At 58.7% G+C, this 24,054-nt stretch overlaps 1 protein-coding gene across 3 annotated transcripts; it reads right to left on the bottom strand.

The window, feature by feature from the left end:
* Positions 1-4,537: 4,537 nt before the first annotated feature.
* Positions 4,538-22,575, bottom strand: SYDE1 (synapse defective Rho GTPase homolog 1). 3 transcript variants are annotated; one of them, XM_050925789.1, is made up of 8 exons: positions 22,296-22,575; positions 12,919-13,809; positions 11,700-12,473; positions 11,124-11,347; positions 10,729-10,855; positions 8,890-9,056; positions 6,629-6,860; positions 4,538-4,983 (listed from the first exon to the last, which is right to left on the bottom strand). In XM_050925789.1, exons 1-8 carry the CDS (start codon positions 22,450-22,452, stop codon positions 4,544-4,546), a joined length of 3,012 nt encoding a protein of 1,003 aa, XP_050781746.1. In that variant the 5' UTR covers positions 22,453-22,575; the 3' UTR covers positions 4,538-4,543. The 3 variants fall into 3 exon arrangements, with proteins under 3 accessions (XP_050781746.1, XP_050781747.1, XP_050781745.1); XM_050925790.1 differs by lacking the exon at positions 22,296-22,575 and adding an exon at positions 19,688-20,062; XM_050925788.1 differs by lacking the exon at positions 22,296-22,575 and having other exon boundaries at positions 12,919-14,152.
* Positions 22,576-24,054: the final 1,479 nt, after the last annotated feature.

Raw genomic sequence — 24,054 nt, forward strand, 5'->3', positions numbered from 1 at the left:
GGGCCAGCTGCCTATGCAGAGAAGCAGTTGTACCTTGCTCGCCCTGCCAGAGCAGTGGGCATGACCTGAGGGCTTGCAGGCCATGCTCCTCCCATGTATCCTTTCTGCCCATTCCGGCTGCAACTGGCACACATTGCAGTTTTAGGCTGAGGCAAGCAGGGGGGCCTTGCTGGCTTCCACATGGCATTTGAGCAGTGGAAACATCTATTCCTGGGGTAATTCTGCACTACTGCGCAATGCAGCATTTGCACAGAATTAATGTGCAGGGGCCACTGGACTTCACAGAGCCCAGCTCCCAAATAGGAGATGCTGCTGGGAGGAGGGGATAAAAGCTGGAGTCATCCCAGCAGCTGCAGTTCCCAGCATGCCCTGAAGGAAAGAGGTGGCATGCAGGAAACCACCTACAAGCCCTGGACCCAACATCAGGCTGTTTCTTCCTCGGGGGGGGGGGGTAGGGGAGTGGGTGCCTGGACTGAGGGGCACCCCACAGCTGAGCTCTGGAGGGAGGGGGGTGTGGGTGCTTGCCCTCCCCAGCTGGGCAGGGAGGGAGAACAGAAGGAGGAATTGGGTTGTTTTAGGGGTATCTTTAACTCTCTGCCCCTGGAGGAAGTTCATTTGTTGTCTGTGTTGTTACAGATATAGTAGCTGACAGGTATTTTTAACTAAATTATCAAAATAGTTGAAACTGATGTGAGTACATTATTATTGTTACAAAATATGCAGAATTTTAAAATATTCTGCACAGAACTTTTAAATCTTTGGTGCAGCATTCCCCCAGGAGTAAACATTGCTGCTCCTGCCTGCAGGGACCCCCAGTTCTAGCTCCAGCACCGTGACACTGCCCAGCAGACAGGAAGGCAAAGCTGGTGCCTACAGCCACCCCAGGAGGGCAATGAAGGGGACAGCCCTTCCTGCCCATAGGAGCCAGGCTGCTGCCCCCCAGTGATGCTCCAGCTTCCCAGCCTGACCCCACCCAGCCCTTGCTGCCATGGCCTGAGTGTTCTGCACCTACAACAGCTGGGTCAGAGGCAGCTGGAGCACTGGCAGAGGCACCCTCTTCCCTTGGTGAATGTGGCCCCCACGCGCGTGCACACAAACACAATGGCGGGTGTAGCCGGTGTCCTTTATTGCTGGTGTTGGCAGTGGGCAGGATGCCCTGGTGTGCATACATGGGTACCATGCTGACTCCCACCCTGGCATGGGTATTTCCTTAACACACAATAAGTAGCCATCTCCAATTCCCCATGGCTGGGGGTGCCAGGCAATGGGGGGAATGGCCGGACCATACATCCCCCCGCCCCAGACAGGGCCCCCCAAGGCATAGCTGCTTCTATAACATGGTGTGAACCCTTTCTTCAGTCCCAGATCATCCATGGCAGGAGGCACTGCAGCTCTCCCTTCACATTCACATGGGGTCCCTTAAGCTAATACTGGGTGAAGGGCCCCTGCCCCCAAACTCTGGGCACTTTTCCTCCCTGCCAGAGCAGCTCAGAAGGGGGCTACTGGGCCTTGTGCTTTGAGAGAGGATGGGGTAAATTTCCATTAGAGCCTGGAGTGAGGGGAAGAGCGTGTGTGATGGTTTTGCCCCTTCCCTCTGCAAAAAAAAAAAATGGCTTTTTTCCCTATAACTGAGTATTTTATAAACATTGTGAAAATCCAGACGTTAAATATCCACAGAGCAGTCAGTCTTCACGACCATGCGCACACAAACCGCATCCCTACACCACACACATCTCACCCCCAAAGATGTACACACAAACATATACGCACATCCCACTCACAAACGTCCACACACAACTGTCCATCCCCACCTTCTCAAATGTATACACAAACCACACCTCTACACCCTTCCACACACAAACATCCAAACATACACACACACACACTACACTGCACACACACCCACACATGTATACACACCCCCTACATCATACATACACAAGCGAGAAATCTAAATAAAGCTGGCCTCTCCAGTACCAGGCTCCCTGGAGGATGGTTGTGCAGGGGGATTGGGTGCATTTCCATGAGGCCCTGCAGTGAGCACCCTCAGGCAGCTGTGCCTGGGCACCTGGCACACTGAAATCAGCGCTGCAGGCACAGGCTCTGCAAGGCACAGCAGCACTGGGTATCCCAGCAGTACCCAGGGAAATGCCAGAGCTGGCCTGGGTGCAAGAGGGCACTTGATACCTTGAGCTGAGTTTGGGGCTAGTCTGCCCATGTGTTGCCCTTTCATGGGATCCATTTGGGGAAAGGCACATCCAGGGAATCAACTCCCGCTCCCCACCAGCCCTGCGCACCCACCCAGCAGGGCCACAGTTTGGAGCTCTGTTTGCTACTGCCCAAGGAGGCCAGTGGCCTTGGTGCAGCCTCCGTACTAGCCTCCCCTACTCTGCAATGCAGAAGGTGGAGGTGACAGCCAGTGAGCTGGAGCCTCCAGATCACATCTAGGGGTGTGCCTGCTTCTGCTGCTCAGTCAAGAGTGCATGGGAGGCCTCCCTGCCAGGCCTGGCCTGGCCTGAATAGCAGGCGCAGGGAAAGCCCAGGCTGGAAAGAGCTGGGGGCTTGGCTGCCAACCCCAGGCCCTGGGCTCAAGGGCAGAGATTGGGAGACCAAAGATGCTCATGAGAAGCAGCCACAAAGAACGCCAGGCCCCAATTTCTTGCTCATGTTGGTCTGTCCACGTGCCATGGGATCCCAGGGCTGCAGCTCCCCTAGGGTGACCAGACAGCAAATGTGAAAAATCAGGACAGGAGGTGGGAGTGGGGGGGGGGGTGGTAATAGGAGCCTATATAAGTAAAAGATCCAAAAATCGGGACTGTCCCTATAACATCAGGACATCTGGTCACCCTAGTCTCCCCTCACTGTTCCACCAGGAGCTGCAGCCAAGCAGGATTGGAGGCAGCAGCCAGGCTAGGGGAGCCTGGAGTAAAGAGCCTGGAGTATTGTCAGGTTAGGGGAGGATGTAAACGTGGCACCAAGATACTAACTAATGCCATGGCAAGCTGAGAGTGAGGTGCCATACATAACTGGCACAGCCCCTCCTCCTCCCTGGCAGGGTGCCGTAGATTGTGGCTTCTGTGTGAAGCAGCCCCGGAGCAGAGCACACATGATGGAGGTCAGGGACCCTTGTCGATATTCTAACACTATACGGGGGGACGCCTAGCCTGGGATGGAGGGAGGCCAGGAACAGGCCTTAGCCCTGGCTCTCTCCTGGCCCAAGGCTGCCCCCCACCCAAGTGGGACACAGGGTGGCACTCAGTAGCAAAACACTGACAGCGAGGCCACTCCCACAGCAGACCAGACTGAGACCACTGCAGCTAGAGCCCCGCGGCAGCCATGAGACCCATCTTCCTGAGACCCAAGTCAAACTCCCACCTGCAAGGAAAGCTCCACTTGGGATGCTAGAAGGGGCATCAAAACTCACCACCCTTGGGGGCTGGGAGGGCTATTACCCCCTGGAGGCTCCCTGCTGACCAGAAATACATGCCACGGGAGGGATAGGTACATGGTGCTCCTGACCCAACCCCTGTACCACGCCCAGGGCCTGGCGCTGCCTTCCCGACTAGCCTGCATGAAGCACCATATTGGCACAGCTGCTACAGCCTGGAAAGCCCACTGCCAGGGTCACACAAGCAGTGCCCCCAAACTTCTGCTCCAGTCCAGCCAGGGGACAGGCTCAGGCTCACAGGCTGATTCTTTGGCTTCTGAAATCCAGAGAAAAGGCGGCTCAGGAGGGAGCCGCTCCCCCTGCCCTGTGTGCTCCCTGCACGTGGTATTTTCCAAGGGCTGGGAGCCAGACCAAGGGAACGCCAGGATCCAGGCTCCTTCCAGCCCATCACACAGGGCTGTGATGCTGCCCTGTACCAGATAGCGCTACTATGTCACCCACAGTAGGCTTGGAGTGACAAACACTGCAGCAGTGAGTGACCCTGAGTGCAGCCCCCTGGCTGGCTCAGCCCCTCATCCATACTCCAGCCCCAGAGCCCCAGCCTCAGTGAGCTGCCACACACTGGCCTGGTGGAGCACTGCCCTGGTGTCTCCAAGCCCCCATCCATGCTGTGCAAATCAAAAGGCTGCGAGAGCCAAGTGCTACACAAATTTGGTCACACTCCAAATGGCTTTGGCTTAATCTCTGAGTTCCTATTAATACTGGGAGCTTGGCGGCCACGCCTGGGCGCGTGCCTCTGGGAGCTCGGCAGCCACACCCAGGCGTGCACTGTGTTGGTCTCTCCCGAGCTCCAAGCCCAGAGGGCAGAGTGTGCTGGAGCCCATGAGAGAGCATGAGAACATCTCCCGTACGCTGTACCTGCTGCTCAGGGCCTCTGCTCCTGGGCAGGTTGCTGGATTAAGGCTGACCGCATGAGTCATCGCCTGCTACAGGGCTGGGCCAGGCTCCTGAGCGTGGAGCCTAAAATTCTTTAGCTGAAGCCCCACCATCTGGTTCCTGGCACCTCCCCTGCTGGCTCATGTTTTGGTGACTCTAGAGCCCAGCAGGGGATGTGGACGGTCCCAGGGAGTGTTGGGGCAGGGAGAGCCAGGCCACTCACAGGCACACATTGATCTGCTTGGAGAGCTCTCGCTCCAGGTCCAGGATGAGGGCATCAAAGTCCTTCAGGTTCAGGCGGGGGCTGAAGGGCGCCTCAGGGTCGTCAACCAAGGCAAAGTCCCCCACGAAGACCGTCTGGCTGGGGCCACCCAGCCCCTCCCGCAGGTCCAGCACCTCATTCTCGCTGTCGCTGCCGGCCACCTCGGTGTAGTTGATCTCGTGCCCTGGCCCGGCCACCAGCCCATACTCCTGGCTGCACACACTCCACTCCCCAGCGTAGCGGTTGGTGGGGGGGCTCTCCAGGCCTCGGGGCCGGTGACGAGCCACCACCTCGCTCTCCAGCAGATCCAGCCGCAGTGCAGGACGGCGCCTCTGCCGCAGGCAGGTGGACTGGGCCCTTTCCCGGCCCTCCACATCACGCCCTTTCCTGTAGGGGGCTGGGGAGACAGATCGCAGTTACCACAATTCTCTCCTCCCACAGTCAGACAGGCTAATCAGGGGCTTCAGTCCCAAGGGGAGAAGCCCTGGCGGCGCATTCTCTCCCCACCCCGCAGCAGGCCCCTGGCAGCATGCTCTCCCCTCAGCCCCACTGCGCAACAGGCCCCCGGCCGCATGCTCTCCCCCCACCCCTAGCCTGCAGCAGGCCCCCGGCCGCATGCCCTCCCCCCACCCCCATCCTGCAGCAGGCCCCCGGCAGCATGCCCTCCCCCCACCCCCATCCTGCAACAGGCCCCCGGCAGCATGCTCTCCCCTCAGCCCCACTGCGCAACAGGCCCCCGGCAGCATGCTCTCCCCCCACCCCTAGCCTGCAGCAGGCCCCCGGCAGCACGCTCTCCCCCCACCCCCAGCCTGCAGCAGGTCCCCGGCAGCACGCTCTCCCCTCAGCCCCACTGCGCAACAGGCCCCCGGCAGCATGCTCTCCCCCCACCCCTAGCCTGCAGCAGGCCCCCGGCAGCACGCTCTCCCCCCATCCCCATCCTGCAGCATGTCCCCGGCAGCATGCTCTCCCCCCACCCCCACTGCGCAGCAGGCCCCTGGCAGCATGCTCTCCCCCCAGCCCCACAGCGCAACAGGCCCCCGGCCGCATGCCCTCCCCCCATCCCCATCCTGCAGCATGTCCCCGGCAGCATGCTCTCCCCCCACCCTCACCCCGCAGCAGGCCCCCGGCAGCATGCTCTCCCCGCACCCCCAGCCTGCAGCAGGTCCCCGGCAGCACGCTCTCCCCCCACCCCCACTGCGCAACAGGCCCCCGGCAGCATGCTCTCCCTGCACCCCTAGCCTGCAGCAGGTCCCCAGCAGCATGCTCTCCCCCCACCCCCACCCCGCAGCAGGCCCCCGGCAGCACGCTCTCCCCCCACCCCCACCCCGCAGCAGGCCCCCGGCAGCATGCTCTCCCTCCAGCCCCACTGCGCAACAGGCCCCCGGCCGCATGCCCTCCCCCGACCCCCATCCTGCAGCATGTCCCCGGCGGCATGCTCTCCCCCCACCCCCACTGCGCAACAGGCCCCCGGCAGCATGCTCTCCCTGCACCCCCAGCCTGCAGCAGGTCCCCGGCAGCACGCTCTCCCCCCACCCCCACTGCGCAACAGGCCCCCGGCAGCACGCTCTCCCCCCACCCCCAGCCTGCAGCAGGCCTCTGGCAGCACGCTCTCCCCCCACCCCCACCCTGCAGCAGGCCCCCGGCAGTATGCTCTCCCCCCACCCCCACCCTGCAGCAGGCCCCCGGCAGCACGCTTTCCCCCTAATCCCATCCTGCAGCAAGCCCCCGGCAGCACGCTCTCCCCCCACCCCCAGCCTGCAACAGGCCCCCAGCAGCACGCTCTCCCCCACCCTCATCCTGCAGCAGGCCCCCGGCAGCATGCTCTCCCCCAACCCCCAGCCTGCGCAGGTCCCCGGCAGCATGCTCTCCCCCAACCCCCAGCCTGCGCAGGTCCCCGGCAGCACGCTCTCCCCCACCCCCACCCTGCAGCAGGCCCCCGGTGACACCCTCGCCCCCCTACCCTGCCGGAGGCCCCCAGGGCGCTCTCCCCTACCCCCCAGCAGTCCTGTGGCCACACGCTCCCTCCCCTCAGCTGCACTTACCAGGCCAGGCCTGCAGCAGGTAGTGCAGCACCTCAATGTGCCTCTTGAAGTCGACAGCACTGGAGATCTCCTCGCAGTGGGCATAGCTGCGGGCCCTCTGGCACCATGGCTCCTGATTCTGGTTGAGCAACACTGGCCCAAAGCACACGGCAATGTTCTGGGAGTTCATGCGGTTAAAGTCGTGGAAGGAGGCCACCAAGCTGAGATGGTCCAGCAGCACGGTCAGCGTAGCCTGGGGAGAGGGTAGCGTCAGTCCAGGGCCTGGCCCTGACCCACCCAGCCAGTTTTGTGGGTTCAGGATCATCCCAGAAATCCCACATTTTTGTACCTCAGAGGTCACAGCCTTAGTCTGTGCCCAGCTGCCAGGCTCCTTGGAGGGAAAGTACCCGACTCGGAGAAGCTGGGGGAAGGGGTGACGGCCTGACACTGAAGCCTAGGTGGCTAGAAGCTAAAGCCAGATAAATTCAAACTGGAAATCAGACACAAGTGTTTACCAGGGATGGGGATGAACCACTGGCACAAACTCCAGGGAAAGTGGTGGATTCTCTGTCTCTTGATGGCTCCAAAGCCAGGCTGGGGCTGGGCTGGGAGATGCTTTAGCCAAACACAAGTTACTGGGCTCGATACACAACATGGGGGTAACTGGATGACATGTAAGGGCCAGTGCTGCCCAGGGGATGTCAGACTGGGTGATCTAATGGTCCTTCCTGGCCCTAAAATCTGTGAATCTACGAGAACTCTGCTATTTCCTCTGATTCCACTGCGGTGAAATCCCTCGATCCCAAGGGGCAGCCAACCTGGAAAGCAGCCCAGGATCTTAGGCCCCTGCAGGGAGCAGCACTGGCTGCGTGCCTGAGGCTGTGCCAGAGGAGTGCCCAGCCCCCATGTATCCAGCACTGAAACAGGCATATGCAGCCCGTGTGCACAGTGCAGCCAGTGTGCACAGCAGGGGCAGCACTGGATCCATGCCACTGGCACTGCCAGGTGTGCCCAGCCTCTGTGTGCATGGCAGGGACAGCGCTGGCTCTGTGCCGGTGCCAGTGCCAGGTTGCCCAGCCTCTGTGTGCATGGCAGGGACAGCGCTGGCTCTGTGCCGGTTGCAGTGCCAGGTGTGCCCAGCCTCTGTGTGCATGGCAGGGAGAGCGCTGGCTCTGTGCCGGTGGCACTGCCAGGTGTGCCCAGCCTCTGTGTGCATGGCAGGGGCAGCGCTGGCTCTGTGCCGGTTGCAGTGACAGATGTGCCCAGCCTCTGTGTGCATGGCAGGGGCAGCGCTGGCTCTGTGCCGTTGGCAGTGACAGGTGTGCCCAGCCTCTGTGCGCATGGCAAGGGCAGCGCTGGCTCTGTGCCGGTGGCAGTGCCAGGTGTGCCCAGCCTCTGTGTGCATGGCAGGGGCAGCGCTGGCTCTGTGCCGGTTGCAGTGACAGATGTGCCCAGCCTCTGTGCGCATGGCAGGGGCAGCGCTGGCTCTGTGCCGGTGCCAGTGCCAGGTGTGCCCAGCCTCTGTGCACATGGCAGGGGCAGCACTGGCTCTGTGCCGGTGCCAGGTGTGCCCAGCCTCTGTGCGCATGGCAGAGGCAGTGCTGGCTCTGTGCCGGTGGCAGTGCCAGGTGTGCCCAGCCTCTGCACATGGCAGAGGCAGCGCTGGCTCTGTGCCGCTGGCAGTGCCAGGTGTGCCCAGCCTCTGTGCGCATGGCAGGGGCAGCGCTGGCTCTGTGCCGCTGGCAGTGCCAGGTGTTCCCAGCCCCCGTGTGTGGCAGGGGCAGTGCTGCCTCCATGCTGGTGGCAGTGCCATGTGTGCCCAGCCCCCGTGTGCATGGCAGGGGCAGCGCTGGCTGTGTGTCCAGGGTGGTACCAGGGGAGTGCCATGCACATACCTGGCCCACATATTCAGCAAAAGCAGCACTGTCAACCACTGTCACCGGCATGCCCAGCCCCCCTGTATGTGCAGGGGCAGCGCTGGCTCTGTGTCTAGATCTATGCCATGCATATGTCTGGCTCTCACATGTGCAGCAGGACAGTGCTGACTCCATGCCTGGGGCTGTGCCATGCACATGCCCAGCCACCATGTGTGTGGCAGGGGCAGAGCTGACCACAGCCTCCCACCTAGGAGATGGGAATGTGACAGTCTATAGTGACATTGTTGCAGTCGCACCAACCAGCCCCCCAGGACTGCTCCAAGGGCACCATGACTTGGCTTCACAGCCAGGTGTCCTTTCCTACCTGCCCACAGTCCTGTGCTCCGCTCACTGGCAGGCACTCACCTTCTCGATCTCCGGCAGGCAGTCCAGCAGAGCGACCGTCTCCTTCGCAGTCTGCCTGCTAAGCATATCTTGGGGCTGTCGCTGGGCCATGGCCTCCAACACCACCTGGTAAAGGGTCTTGGTGATGAGGGGCGTGGGCAGCTCCCGCAGATAGTCCTTCAGGATCCCTGCAGGAAAAAGGCCAGACTCCTGTCAGCTCCTTGGCAGGCTCCTCTCCCACACTGGTCCCTCCTGGGTCCCATTATGGGGAGGACATAGGACTCATGGCACTGAGCAGCCTATAGAAACTACAGAGAGTGCACAGAGAGCCCGGACTTCTGGGTTCTATCTCTGGGAGGTGAGTGGGGTCTAGTGGCTAGAGCAGAGGGACTAGGAGTCAGGACTCCTGGTTCTACCTGTAGCTCTGGGAGGGGAGTGGGGTCTAGTGGGTTCAGAGAGTCTAAGGCCAGAAAGGACCACTATGATCATCTAGTCTGACCTCCTGTATAACCGGCCAGAGAACGTCCCAAAATAATTCTAAGAGCAAAGCTTTTAGAAAACCATCCAATCTGATTTAAAAACTGTCAGTGGTGGAGAATCCACCATGACCCTTCTTCCAATGGTTAATTACTCTCACCATTAAAATATACACCTTATTTCCAGTCTGAATTTGTCTGCTTCAACTCCCAGCCATTGGATGGGTGTTACAGTTTTCTCTGCTAGATTGAAGATCCCCTTCTTAAATATTTCTTTCAAATGTAGGTACTTACAGACTATGTAAGTCAATCTTTAACCTTCTCTTTGTTAAGCTAAATAAACTGAGCTCCTAAAATCTGTCTCTGTAAGGCATATTGTCTTCCTTCAACCATTCTTATGGCTCTTCCCTGACCCCTCTCCGATTAATCAACGTCCTTCTTGAATTGTGGGCACCAGAACTGGACACAGGATTCCAGCAGGGTCGCACCAGCGCTGAATACCTCTCTACTCCTGCCCAAGGTTCCCTTCCTTATGCATCCAAGGACTCTTCTGGCCACTGTTCAGCTGATTATCCACCAAGATAACTACCAGATCTTTTTTCAGAGTCCCTGCTTCCCACGATAGCATCCCCCCATACTGTGAGTGTGGCCTTGTTCCTGAAGTATACATTTACATTTAGCTGTATTAATACACACATTGTTTGCTTGTGCCCAGTTTACCAAGCAATCCAGATCAGTGACCTGTCCTCTTCAGGATTTGCCACTCCCCCAACTTTAGTGTCATCTGCAGACTTTATTAGTGATGATTTTATGTTTTCTTTCACCAGGCCATTAATAAAAGTTAAATATCGTAGAGCTTAGAACCAGTCCCTGTGGGACACTACTGGAACCACACCTGCTTGATGACAATTCCCCTTTTACAATGACATTTTGAGACTTATCAGTGAGACAATTTTTAATCCATTTAATTTGTGCTGTTATATTTATATTGTTCTAGTTTTTTAATGTCAGGGGGTACGAAGTCAAACGCCTTGCAGAACTCTAAGTATATGACATGTACACTACTACTTTTATCAGCCAAACTTGTAATCTCATCACAAAATGGTATCAAGTTAGTTGGACCAGATTAGAGTGGGGGGCCAGGAGACAGGACTCCTGGGTGCTTTACCTTGCTCTGGGAGAAGAATGGGATCTAGTGGGTTAGAATGGGGGGGCTGGGAGTGAGGACTCCTGGGTTCTACACTCAGTTCTGAGAGGGGAGTGGGGTCTAGTGGCCAGGTGTTGCAGCGAGCCTCCTACTGACTTGCCTGACTGTGGGTGGGGGGGCGGCAATCCGGGAGCTGTGCTGGTGCTGCATGGGGGTGAGGAGTGGCTGGGCACTGACCTGTGATGACGTTGATGTCTGGGTACAGCTGTTCAGAGAGCGTCACAGCAGCACTGTCCCTCTCGAAGGCATCACGCAGCTGCTTCTTCACAGCCGCTGAGCCACACAGCCGGTAAAGCCCTACAATCTGGGCAGAGGAGGTGCTGTCAGAGGGAGAGCCCAGCCCTCCCCACTTGTCCCAGGACCCAAGGGGAAGCATGGGGAGGGGACAGGGATACAAAGAGGGAAGACAGCACGGAGGACATGGCCTGCTGGGATCCTGCCTGCTCAGGAGCCGTGCTCACCGGCTCCTTGCCATGTACTTGCTGTGCTTGTGTTAACTGCGTGGCACGGGGCTGGAGTGCCAGGTGTCCTGCAGAGCCCACTCCCCTACTATCGCCTCCCCCACCACTCACCTTCAGTCCCCGCTTCTCGATCTGGGAGACACATTTCTGGATCAGCAGCGGCACCTTGGTGACAGTGTTCTCTCTTTCCACCAAGTGACGCAGCTCCACGCCAAAGACCCGGGGCTCCCGGTCACTGGGGCTGCTCGGCATGTCCCACTGCTCCACCAACATCAGCTTGCAGTAGAGCAGCCCGCGCGGCTCCAGCCGCACTGCCAGCTGCTGGGCCCTGCACCCTGAAGAGCAGAGGGCACCGGCACATGTCAGACCAGAGCGAGATGTGGACGATCAGCAAGGGCCAGCTGGGAAACCGCAGCATCTGCCCTACCTAAGTTCTGTCCTATGCCCCCCACAGCCCTGTCCACCTGAGCGCCATTGGATCCTGGCTCCTGCCCATTTCTATGTGTCCCCCAGAGTCCTGCCTAGCTGAACCCCATGGGGCGCTGATCCCTGCTCATCTGTATGTGCCCCCCAGAGCCCTGTCCATTTGAGCCCCATTGGGCATTGCTCCCTGCCTGGATGCCACTGCCCCCGCTCAGGCCCTTTCCCGATCACCAGAGCCCCCGTCTCACTGGCTGCTCCCGTTACCTCTGAAGATGTGGGGCAAGACAATGGTGCCATGGCAGCACACACGGTTCCGGCAGGTAGCCAGGTCCCAGGAGAAGACAATGACCTTGAGGTGTCGGGCCCCCTCCAGTTCCAAGTTGAAGGTGTGGTTGAGGCTGAGGAAGGCAGCTGTCCAGGGCAGCAGGGCCGTGCGCGCCCTGGGGGCTGTGTCCACCTGCAGGACGCAGAACACCTCCCTGGACTCAGCCTTTGGAGGCTTAAGGTCCCCCACACCATGCAGGTGGACACTGACTAGGCCCGAGATGGGCTGCACACAGCGCGGCTGTTCTAAGGAGCTGTAGGGCTGGAAGGCATCCACGTCCAGCCTAATCCCAAGCTCATGCCCCTCTGGCCCAGGACAGGCACGCTTGTCCGCTTTGGCCAGCAGCTCAGGGGAGTCACCATCACTTAGGTAGCCGCCCTTGCTGGCTGCCTTGGCACGGTGCGGGCCCTGCTGGGATGCCACGCTGCTGTCCAGGTGGTAGCGGCTGATGACATTCCCCGGCTCCTTGCGGGCATCCTGGGGTGAGGTGCTGTCACTGCCCTCAGGCTCCTGCCCCCGGGGCCGGGCACTACGCAGACTCAGCTTCCTCCTCAGCTCAGGCAGCTTCTTCATCTTCAGGGAAAGGCGGCGCACGGTTCCCGGGGACTTCACTCTGCCCAGGGAGCGCCCCTTCTTGGAGACGCTGGGGCTCAGCGGGGGGGATGGGCCAGCCAACCCCACAGCCGCGCTCACACATGAAATTGGCAACTTCCCTGGGGGGAGAGACTTGATGAGACAGGCACCCCAGCCCCAGTGGACACTGGCATGCATGGAGAAAGGAGCCCCTTCATCTGGGGCATGGAAGGGAAGGGCCATTACAGGGAGCAGGGCCTGTGGGACCCAGAGCAGCCAAGACTGACTTGCTGGGGACGGAGAGAGTGGCTGATCCCACACAGGGAACCGGGCTGCAGTGGGGATTTGGATGCAGGGACAGGGACCTGGGGAGGGGCTCTATGGAAAGAGGGCGACCCCACGGGATCGGGTGCCCCATGGGATCAGGGAACCAGCAAGGGAAGGCCATGGGAGGGGAGGGGCTCATGAGATCAGGGTGGAGCTGCCACGAGCAGATGGTGGGGCCACGTGGAAGCAGCTCTCTGTCTCATGTTTCTGCCATGCTGTTCAACCCACAACACACCCTGTTAGCACCATACCCCTCACCATACGCCTGTGTCCTGCCGGCACCCGTCTCCTCGCCTCGACCCACTGGCCCAGCTGGGGTAGGTGCATTCTGTGAGCTGGGGATCTCCACTTGCCTGGCGATGCTCCTGGGGGGCTCTTCATCACCTGGCTCTGCCCTGCTGGGCCTGGCCTCGTCCTTGTCAGATTCCTGGCTCCTTGTGCCACTGCCCCACTTCCTCCAGGAGCTGGCAGGCTCGGTGCCTTGCCTGACACCCACAACGTCCTCATCTTCAGGGATAGGGTTGTACCAGATCTCCCCTTCGCTGCCCATGGCGCCCACCTCCTTCAATTCTGTGCTGGCGCTGGGGGACAACTCCTCTGGGCCCTGGGCCTTGCCCGAGGAGAGGATCCAGTGGCGGCTGCTCCTCTCCAGGTTCTGCAAGTAGGCACCATGACTGGCACATCTCACAGCACTGCCAGAGGCGCAAAGCTCCACATACCTGCACATCGACTCAGCCTCCTCATCACCAGGGGCCAGGCCGGGCTGAGGGGTGGGGGGCGCTGGGGCTGGGGGGCTCTCCACAAGCCATGCCTCATCCTCAAGGGCTGGTCCCCCTGTATGGGTGGGGAAGAACTGCTCCTGGGGCAGCAGAGAGCACTGGGGGTCCCCGTCAGTCTCTCGCCCTGGCCCTACCCCTTCACCCTCATCCTGCAGCTCTGCGGAGGCCGTGGGACTGGCAGGCACCTTCCTGCTGTAAGAGCTACACGGCACGTCCCGGATGCCACATGAGAACTTGGCCCAGCTCTGCTTCCTGGACACAGTGATGGTTGCTCCTCTCCGACAGCTCCCGTCAGGGTCATGAGACACTGGCTCTGGCCCAGGGCCTGGCTCCAGCTCCATCAGAGAGTCCACCATCCTCGAGGGGAGCTCTGTGGGGAACAGGAAATGTGAGCTGAGGGTTAATATCAGAACATGCCCTGCGCGCACACATGCCATACCTAGTGCACACCTAGTGCATACGCCAAGTGCCCACCCAGCATATACACATACACACCATACCCAGTGCACTGTCAGTATGCACCCAACACGCACCACAGCCAGCACACACCCAGTGGTTACACGCCCACCCACCATGCCAAGCGTTCTCCCAGCACACACAGTCCAACATTCACTCAGTGCACACTCAGTACAGACACACCACAAACCTCTTAATGCCAACTGACAAGGGTGTGCAAAGGGGTCACTGGAATCTCCTGATTCTGGCGTATACATTCTGGTTCACCAAAGGATGTTGTGAGAGGTCTCAGATAAAAGCTGGTGTCACACTGGTCAATACTATCATTGTGAAATGTACCTACAGATACTATGTAAAGAGTTATGTAGATATACTGAAAATATACTCAAGACTGTGTCTAGAGACTTGGCACCAGCAAAAGAGAAGAACAGGTTTCTCTCCAACAAGAAATGTTTCTCTATCCAGCAGTTTGCACATAAATTGAGTATTGTATGTTTCACAGTGGGTGCCTTATCACCGCTCTGGACTGAATGCAAATGAAGGATTGTAAGAATTTCAAAAGAAACTAAATAGAAAGAACAAAGCAGCTGTGGGGTGAAAGAGACCTTATCTGCAGGTAGACATCAAATATGTTTTGGAGGCAAAGATACCCAGGCACCCTTGACTGAGGAAGAAAAAGAACAACGCTTCTGTTTCATGGAAAAGGGATAAGAGTGTGGTTGAGGCTGGTATGGGTTGGTGCGGGGGTATGGCCATGCAGGCTGATGCTTGTGTGGGTTGTGTGGGATGGGAACATGGCCATGTGTTGTTGTGACTGGTGTGGGTTGTATGGGAACAAGCATGAGGCATGGCCTATGGGACCGGAGTGTGGCCATGCAGGCTGAGGCTGCTATAGGCTGTAGAGGAAGAGGTGTGGCCTGTGGGATAGGGGCTGAGGCTGGCACGGGTGGTATGAGAGAGGGCATGACCCATGGAATAGGGTTGTGGCCATGTATTGCTGCAGGAGAAAGTGTATACATTAGCTGTTACCACTTAAGAAAGAAATCTTGGAGTCATCATGGATAGTCCTCTGAAAACATCTGCCCAAAGTGCAGCAGCAGTCAAAAAAGCGAACAGAGTATTAGGAACCATTAGGAAACAGATAAATAATAAGACAGTAAATATCATAATGCCATTGGATAAATCCACGGCATGCCCACACCTTGAATACTGCATGAGGTTCTGTCACCACATCTCAAAAACATATATTAGAATTGGAAAAGGTACAGAGAAGGGTAACAGATGACACAAATTTGGGGGAGTGGTTAAGTAATGAAAAGGTCACTGATTCAGATCGCTTGGTAAACTGGGCACAAGCAAACAATATGTGTTTTAATACAGCTAAGTATAAATGTGGACATCTGGGAACAAAGATTGTAATACGCACAGGATGGGGAGCTCTATCCTGGGAAGCAGTGATTCTGAAACAGATTTGGGAGTCATGGTGGATAATCAGCAGAACATGCGCTTCCAGTGCGATACTGTGGTCAAAACAGCTAATGTGATCCTGGGCTGCATAAACTAGGGAATCTCACATAGGAGCAGAGAGGTTATTTTACCTCTGTATTTGGCACTGGTGCAACCACTGCTGGAATCCTGTGTTCAGTTCTGGTGCCTACAATTCATGAAGGATGTTTATAAATTGGAGAGGGTTCGGAGAAGATCCATGAGCCTGACTGAAGGATTAGAAAATATGCCTAATAGTGATAGACTCAAGGAGCTCAATCTATTTATTGTAACAAAGAGAAGATTAAGGGGTGACTTGATCATAGTCTATGATTTGATCACAGTCTATGAGCACCTACATGGGAAAGAAATACTTAATAATAAGATCTTCAATCTAGCAGAGAAATGTCTAACATGATCCAATGGCTGGAGGTTGAAGCGAGACAAATTCAGACTGGAAAATAAGGTGTAGATTTTTAACAGTGAGAGTTATTAACCATCGGAACAATTTTACCAAGGGTGGTGGATTCTCCATCACTGACAATTTTTAAATCAGACTGGATGTTTTTCTAAAAGATCTGCTCTGGAAATTGTTTTGGGGAAGTCCTCTGGCCTGTGTCATACAGGAGGTGAGGCTAGATGATAACATCTATGAAAAAACAAAATGATTCGAGAGATGGAACAGCTTCCAGAAAAGGAGAGATTAAAAAGACCTGGACTGTTCAGCTTAGAAAAGAGACAACTAAGGGGGGATGTGATAGAGTCATGATTATAAAGTCATGACTGGTGTGGAGAAAGTGGCTAAGGAAATATTATTGACCCCTTCACATAAGAGAAGAACCAGAGGTCATCCAATGAAATTAATAAAAAGCAGGATTAAAACTAACATAAGGCAGTACTTCTCCACACCATGCAGAGTCAACCTGTGGAACTCATTGCCATGGGTGCTGTGAAGGCCAAAAGTATAACTGGGTTCAAAAAAGAATGAGATAAATTCATGGAGAATCCATCTATCAGTGGCTATTAGCCAAGGAGGGAGGGATAGCTCAGTGGTTTGAGCATTGGCCTGCTAAACCCAGGGATGTGAGATCAATCCTGGAGAGGGCCATTTAGGGAACAGCAGTTAAAAAAAACTATCTAGGGATTTGTCCTGCTTTGAGCAGGGGGTTGGACTAGATGATGTCCTGAGGTCCCTTCCAACCCTGATAGTCTAAGATGGGCAGGGATGCAATCCTGTGTCCCTAGCCAGAAGTTGGGACTGGATGACAGGGAAAGGATCATTCACTAGTTGCCCTGTTCTGTTCATTTTCCTCTGAAATATCTGGCACCAGCCACTCAGACCAGACACTGGGATGGATGGATCATTGGTCCTACCCAACATGGCCATTTTTATGTTATGGGGGAGGCAGCTCTGGACACTCCCTGCTCAGGATGTGCAATGCTGGGGGAAGGGATGGGCTGTCTGCAACCTCTGCTCGAGGGGGGCTGTTCCCTGCAGGGGCCTGAGCCAAACCCTTGCACAGTGGAGTCCTCCCCCAAGTCTTTTGCCACAGCCGTAGCACTCGCTCTCGGCCTCCTGGGCCTAGCTGCCTCAGCATGTGCAGCAGGGCTGACAGAGGCATCATTGTGGAAACACTGGCTGGGCAGGCGGGGAGCTCCCAGCACACACAGCTGCTCACAGCCCCTGCCAAGTTGGATTTCCTGTTGTTTACTGCCTGGCTGTGAGGGCAGTGCTCCCTCCTCCCAGCCTGGCCTAGACCGGCCCCGCAACGTGGGGACACTGAACCCTTTGCGGAACAGGGCCCACCCCCTATGTACAGGACCTGCCTCCCACAGGCCCCTCCTGGGAACAAGCCCATAGACCAGCATCACATGGGCACACCAAATATGGGACTGCAGAGAAGGGGCTAAGCCCTCCCCATATAATCTCCACTCGTCTCCCTCCCTACAAACGCATATACCTCCCTACAGACGTTCCTCTCCCCCGCACACTCCATTGCCCCATAACTCCTTCCCACTCCTCGCTCCCTCCCTCCCACTCACACTCCCCCTCCCAACCCACTGCTCCCCACACATGCACCCTGCTCCCTCCACATGCACCCCATTCCCCCCCACGTGCGCCCCACTCCCCCTCACACATACTGTGCTCCCCACTCACGTCCTCCCCGCTCCCCACACACACGCACCCTGCTCCCCACTCATGCACCCTGCTCTCCCCCACATCCTCCCTGCTCCCCCCTCACACACACCCTGCTCCCCACTCACATCCTCCTCGCTCCCCCCACACACACACCCTGCTCCCCACTGACACGCAGTCTGCTCCCCACTGACATCCTCCTCGCTCTCCCCCAATACACCCTGCTCCCCACTCACATCGTACCCGCTCCCCCCTCACACGCATCCCACTCCCCCCACACATGCACCATGCTCCCCACTCATATCCTCCCTGATCCCCCCCACACGCACCCTGCTTCCCACTCACACAAACCCAGCTCCTTGCTCCCCATACACACCCCGCTTCCCCTACACACGCCAACACTCCCCACTCCCCTGACACACAGATCTCACTGCCCCCTCACATCTTCCCCACTCCTGACTGCCTCCTCACACCATGCCTGCTCCTTGCTTCTCCCCACTCCTCACTCCCCCCACACAGACCACTGCCTCCACATCAGCTCCTCTTCTTGCTCCTCACCACACTTCTCACTACCCTTCCCTCCCACACATGTGCACCACACTACTGTCCCCCACACACACCCTGCTGCCCCCCCACATCCTCTCTGTTCCTCACGTACATGCGCACCTGCCTCCCCCTCCCACACACATGTGTGCACCCCATTCCTGACACCCACACATCCCCATCCCTTGGCACACCTGCTGGGGCTGGGTGAGATCTCTGCTCACAGGTGCTGGGGAGCTGAGGGGCAGGATGAAGCTGGTTGAATCACAAGGGACCGGAGTTAGGGAAGCGGAGAACAAGAAGGAGCCAAGAGTGAGTTTACAGGGCGGCAATGAAGGTTGGCCAGTTGCTGTGGCAGGAGGATGGCTTAATGGCCATTGGCTGGAGGGGTTGATGTGGGTGTCAAAATCTGACCCAGAATCCCCACATTTGAGAGGTTCAAGATTCCCCCAGACACCTAGGACCCAGGGCCCTACAAAAAGGACAGTATGTGGGCCACACCCAGCATGGACCCCGCAGAAGGGCGGACCAGTGCCAGCCAGGGTTCAATCCCCAGAGCTCCTGGGCCCTGGGGCTACTGGATCTGAGCAGGGGGACAGGGTGGGGAGGGGGAGACGGGTTCTGGGGCTGCACGGGGGGAAGGGAGACCAGAGCTGGGTCTGCACAGAGGGGACAGGGAAGCCTTGAGCCACTGCGTCTGTATGGGGAGATGGGAGGAGCTGGGGCCACTGTGTGTAGGGGGGAGGCATGGGGTGATGGAGCCATTGGGACCACATGGGGTGAGGCGAAAGAAGCTGGGCCTGAACGGGGGGATGGGCGGGACTGGGGCCATTGGGTCTGAAAGGGTGGGGAACAGGGGGGGCTGGGACCATGGAGTTGGTGCCGTTGGAGGGTATTGTGCAGGGTCGAGGGGATCAGAGCTGAGGCCTCTCATGAGAATGGGAGGGGCTCGGGAGCGGGGCTGGGGCCGCTCAGTGGGGTAGATAAGGCTGGGAGCATTGGGTCAGTGTGGAGTGGGAGGTGGACCTGGAGCAGAGCTAGGGCCACTGGAGTGGGGGAAGCGGGGCTGGGACCATGGGGGACAAGTGGGGCAGGGGCTGCTGCATCTTCACGGGGGGGTGGGCAGGGTGGGGGGAGTGGGGCTAGGGCTGCTGGGTCTTTGCAGAGGGAGCAGGGCTGAGGCTGCTGAGAGGCCAGGGGGAGCAGGGCTGGGTCCACTGTGTGGCACCCCAGTGAGTTGACTCCACTAGCCCTGCAGAGGCACAAGGACCAACAGTCAATCACAGAAAAGAATCGGCACCATGTGACTCAACTGACAGCATAGGAAATAACGCCCCGAATCTCCCGCTCACTGGATTGACCCAGTGACTTGATCCCAAGAACGGCAGGGCCCCAGGATCAGGCTAGGCCAGCGGGTGCTGCCTAAGGGACACTCCCTGGTGGCAGGGGGAGTGACCTGCCCTGAGGCAGGCTCCTTGCCTCCTGACCCCACTGCGCCAGCGCCCCAAACCTGCCAGCAGCAGGACTCCCACCCCAGATCTCCAGAGTCCCAGCCCAGCACCTCATCCCCAAGGGCAGTCAACCTCTCACAGCAGCGCTTCTGAGCAGTCACCCCCTCACTACTAACCCGATTCCATCCTTCCAGGTGCAAGAGCCACCTCCTCTGCAGCGTTGTACCCTTGCCTACCAGGGCCCAGTCTGACCTTCCCTCCCTGGCCCACGGCCCTTCATCCATTCCCTTTGTGGCTGGACACGGTCATCGATTCACCCCCGTGGCCTCTCCCTGCTGTTCTCCAGGCTTGCCCTGCATCCCGCTGCCCTCTCTCCTGGGAGCAAATCTGTAGGGAAACACTTGGAACACAGAAAGGAGTCCAGAGGAGCATGTGTGCCGTCACTGGTGAGTGCCCCCTGACCTGTGCTGAGAGTGCTGGGACACAGAGACTGGCAAAGACTGCCTCTTTGCCCTGGCCCCTGTTGCCTCCCATGGGCCAGGATCACTGGAGGTAATTACCCTGCAGTTGTGCATCGGGGTGACAGTGCACCAGGATGGCATCCAAAGGTACCTGTGGCCAAGCACCAGCAGCAAGGATGGGACACTGCCTCAGCCCATGGGAGGCAGCAGGAGGCCTGGCTTGTGGATGCTGCTAGGTCACAGATGAGTGCCAGTGTGAAGCCCTGAAGGCCTAGACCATGGCTGTTCTGTGCCTCAGAGGTGCTCATCCTCAGGCCAGGCAGACCATGCCACGGCCACAAGCTCTCCTCCAGGTGAGGGAGCCCCACGTACCGCTCTGCAACCCCTCCTCAACCATGCACTGCTCACAGCCACACAGGGGGCTGGTGGGGACCATGCTGCTTCTGTGGGCTGTGATGGGTGGACAGAGCGGACTCCCTGCATCACGCAGTCCAGGAAGCATCTTCCTTCTCCTAATGGCTGCATGCAGAGAGTGAATGGCACCAGCAGACAACTAGACCTGCAGGGGCTCTGCAGGAGATTTGCAATTTCCCATCACCACCCACATAAGACAGCCTGCTAAGGACAAATCAGTCCACATGGATGCATTTCCTTGGCCCCTGGCTATCCGCATGGCCTTTTCTGATGAATCACAAGGCTGCATAGCAAGGGCAGGACAATTCCAGGAGCTGATCTAGCAAAGGGAATTGCCAAAACATGGATTGCAGGCTGTTCTCAATCACAAACTCACCAGGAACCGGAACCTGCACCTGCTCTGACTGCAGGAAGCCACTCGTCCTGGACTCCTGTCAGAGGCTTCTTGCTGGGTCACTCTCTCACCCCTTTGCCATGTCCTCCCGGTCTCGGTGGGGGCTGGCTCTGGCATGAACAATTCCTGCCTCTGAATATTAAAGAAACTTGATCCTTGCAGGGGTGGGGTGACCATCTGGGGTCATGGTTCCAGCCTTTCTCCCCCACCACCAGGGCCAGAAACTCCATGTTTTTGTAATGAAAGTTGCCAATTTTCCCAAATCCCAGGACTCCAGGAGCTGAGGCTTTGAGTCACTCCACATAGTGCAAGTGCAACCCATACACACCTTCTGGGTGTGGTGTTCTGTCCCATCTAGTGGCACTGAGAGAGAGAGAGAGCTTAATAAGTTTGCTCTACAGCTCAGCTAACAGTCAGTTGGCTTTTAGCTCATGCAATAGAGGCTCATGCAGTAAGCTCCAGAAGTCCCAGGTTTGATCCGGGGGGGCGGGGGGTGGGGTTACACAAGACTTCTGTCACACTGGGAGATGTGGCCAGGCTATTCCTTGGTTCTGACTACGCCAGGCCATCTCTCCATGATGTCCCCTCCTCCACCCATCTGCTCAGCCCCCACCACCCAACCTTTGCTCAGTGCCTGTCACTGCTGGTCCAGGTCCCCCTTGGCACTCACACCCAGACCCCCCCCCCCCTTTACCACTCACTCCTTATGCCACAGCGCACAGAGACCTGTCAACCCATAGCGGTCCTGACACACAAACTGGGACCCGGACTCCTGACAGGCCAAGATTGGTGCTCGAGTCTGTGCTAAAACAAACAGTACTGTGGGCACCACAATCAAACCCAGCGCAGGAAGCCGGTGGAGGGGGGGCAGCTCGGACTGCCCTGTGCTGGGGATTGCAGGGCAGCTGGGTGGCAGGGTGGGTCTGAGCCCTCCCCGCTGGGGTGGAAGGGTTTGAGTTTGCCCAGGGAAGCAGGAGTGCCAGGGCAATCTAGTCTTCTTGCCCCAGCTGTGGGGGCGCTGGTTGGCTCCTGCCCTTTCCCCTTCCAGCCCTCCCCTCGCATTCTCCCTTCCTCTCTTCGAGACAACGGTTGGGGCTCGAGCACCGCCCCCTGCCCCTCCGATCGCAGCTCCCCTGGCGCCCCGCAGTCCCTGCCCCGGGCGGCCCGCTGAGCGCTGGACTGGATGGGACGGGGCGCGCGGAGAGCGCCCGGCCCCCTCGGAGCCCCTCTGGCTCAGCCGGGCGCTCTGCTTCCCCGAGCATCCTGGCGCCGGTCCCCCCTCCGCTGCCAGCCAAGTCCCGGGCCGGAGCCGCGCGTCCCAACTGCGCTGCGCCCCGCCCTGCCCGCGGGCCCCTCCTCGCCCCGGGGCGCCTGCAGCCCGGCTCCGCGGGGGTAGCCTGGCCGCGCCGCCGGCCCAGCAGCCCCGCGCTCCTCATCGTCGGGAAAGTGAAACTTGGGCGCTTCCCCGGTGCTCGGCGCAGCGCATCCCTGCCCCGCCAGCGAGCCCGGCAGTACCTCGCTCCTTCTTCCTGGGCAGCTTCTCTTTGCCCCTCAGCCTGGAGAACGTCCTCCGGAGCAGGAGCTCGGCCATGGCCCGGCCGGGGCGCACGAGGCTGGGGGGCTCCTCACGCTGCCAGGCTGCCCCCGGTGCCCAGCGGTCCCTCGCCGACATCCGCCCGCTGCCGCCCCGCCATCCCGCGGCTCGGCCTCGGGCAGGAATCTACAGGAAACGAATTCCAGGAATGCTTTCCCCAAACTCGGCCGGGCTCGGCCCCCAGCCGGAGCCGGAGCAGGAGCTGCTGGGAGCTGTAGTTTCCTGGCCCCGGAGCTCGCGCGAACTCGCCACTTGGCTCCGTCCCCCGGGGTCCGAGGCCCGAGCTGAGGAGAGCCTGCAAGAGTGACGCGTCCGTCCCCGGCCGAGCAACGGGTCATGCCCGAAGCAAAACGCACCCGAGGATGGGGAGGGGGCAGGCAGCGCCAGTCTCCTGCCCTTCCATGGGACTGGGGGCTCTAGAATACGGGGTGGGGGCTCTGGAGGGTGCGGGCTTTGGGGAGCGCTGGGGTTGGAGCTCTGGAATTCTGAGCTGGGGGCTCTGGGGACTCGGGAGCGCAGGAGGGGTCTCTGGAATATGGGGTGGGGCTCTGGGGAGCATAGAGGGGGTGGGGGCTCTGGAAAATGAGGTGATGCCTGGAGCACAGAGAGGGTGGGGTCTGTGGAATAGGGGTTGGGGGATCTGAGGAGGGGGTGAGTACTGGAGCAGTCTCTCGAATATAGAGGTGGGGGCTGTGGGGATCTTGGCCACATAGGGGGCTGCTTTTGGTGGTTGGGGTTATTTTTTTACTCTTCTCTGGTTGGTTTAACTCAGCCATACACAGGACCCCCAGCCCTCTGGGCGCTAGAGAGCTCCTTGGAGGGCTCCAAGCTGCAGGCTCCCTCAGCCTGCCATTGCAAGGGCGGGGGATCTTTCCCAAGGAGAGTTCTGCTCCCAAGGGCAGAATTTACTTTGGAGTAAATAGAAGTTGGCAAAAACATACCCACACCAAAGTGTTTTAAACTGTAAGGAAATACATCTTTCCTCCATCACCCCAGATCACAATTCTCCCTCCAATGCAGTCTGCCCCCATTCCCGCAAAGCATCCAACCCCCAGACAGGCCCCAATACCCCATGGAGCCCCTTTCCTCCAAAGCATCCCCCAGCCAGGCCCCAGTGCCCCACAGAGCCCCATTCCTGCCAAGCATTCCCTGACCAGGCCCCAGTGCCTCACAGAGCCCCGTTCCTCAGATCATTCCCTGGCCAGGCGCCAGTACCCCACGGAGACCTGTTCCTGCAGAGCATCCCCCAGCCAAGCCCCAGTGCCCCACGGAGCCCCGTTCCTGCTGAGCATCCCTCAGTCAGGAGCCAGTACCACACGGAGCCCTATTCCTGCAGAGCATCCCCCAGCCAGGCCTCATTACCTCACAGAGCCCCGTTCCTGCCGAGTATCCCCCAGTCAGGCCCCAGTGCCTCACAGAGTCCTGTTCCTCCAAAGCATCCCCCAGCCAGGCCCCAGTGCCCCACAGAGCCCCATTCCTGCCAAGCATTCCCTGACCAGGCCCCAGTGCCTCACAGAGCCCCGTTCCTCAGATCATTCCCTGGCCAGGCGCCAGTACCCCACGGAGACCTGTTCCTGCAGAGCATCCCCCAGCCAAGCCCCAGTTCCCCACGGAGCCTCATTCCTGCCAAGCATTCCTTGGCCAGGCCCCAGTACCCCACAGAGCCCTGTTCCTGCCAAG

The sequence above is a fragment of the Gopherus flavomarginatus genome, chromosome 16, assembly GCF_025201925.1.
Source record: "Gopherus flavomarginatus isolate rGopFla2 chromosome 16, rGopFla2.mat.asm, whole genome shotgun sequence".
Taxonomy (NCBI): domain Eukaryota; kingdom Metazoa; phylum Chordata; order Testudines; family Testudinidae; genus Gopherus; species Gopherus flavomarginatus.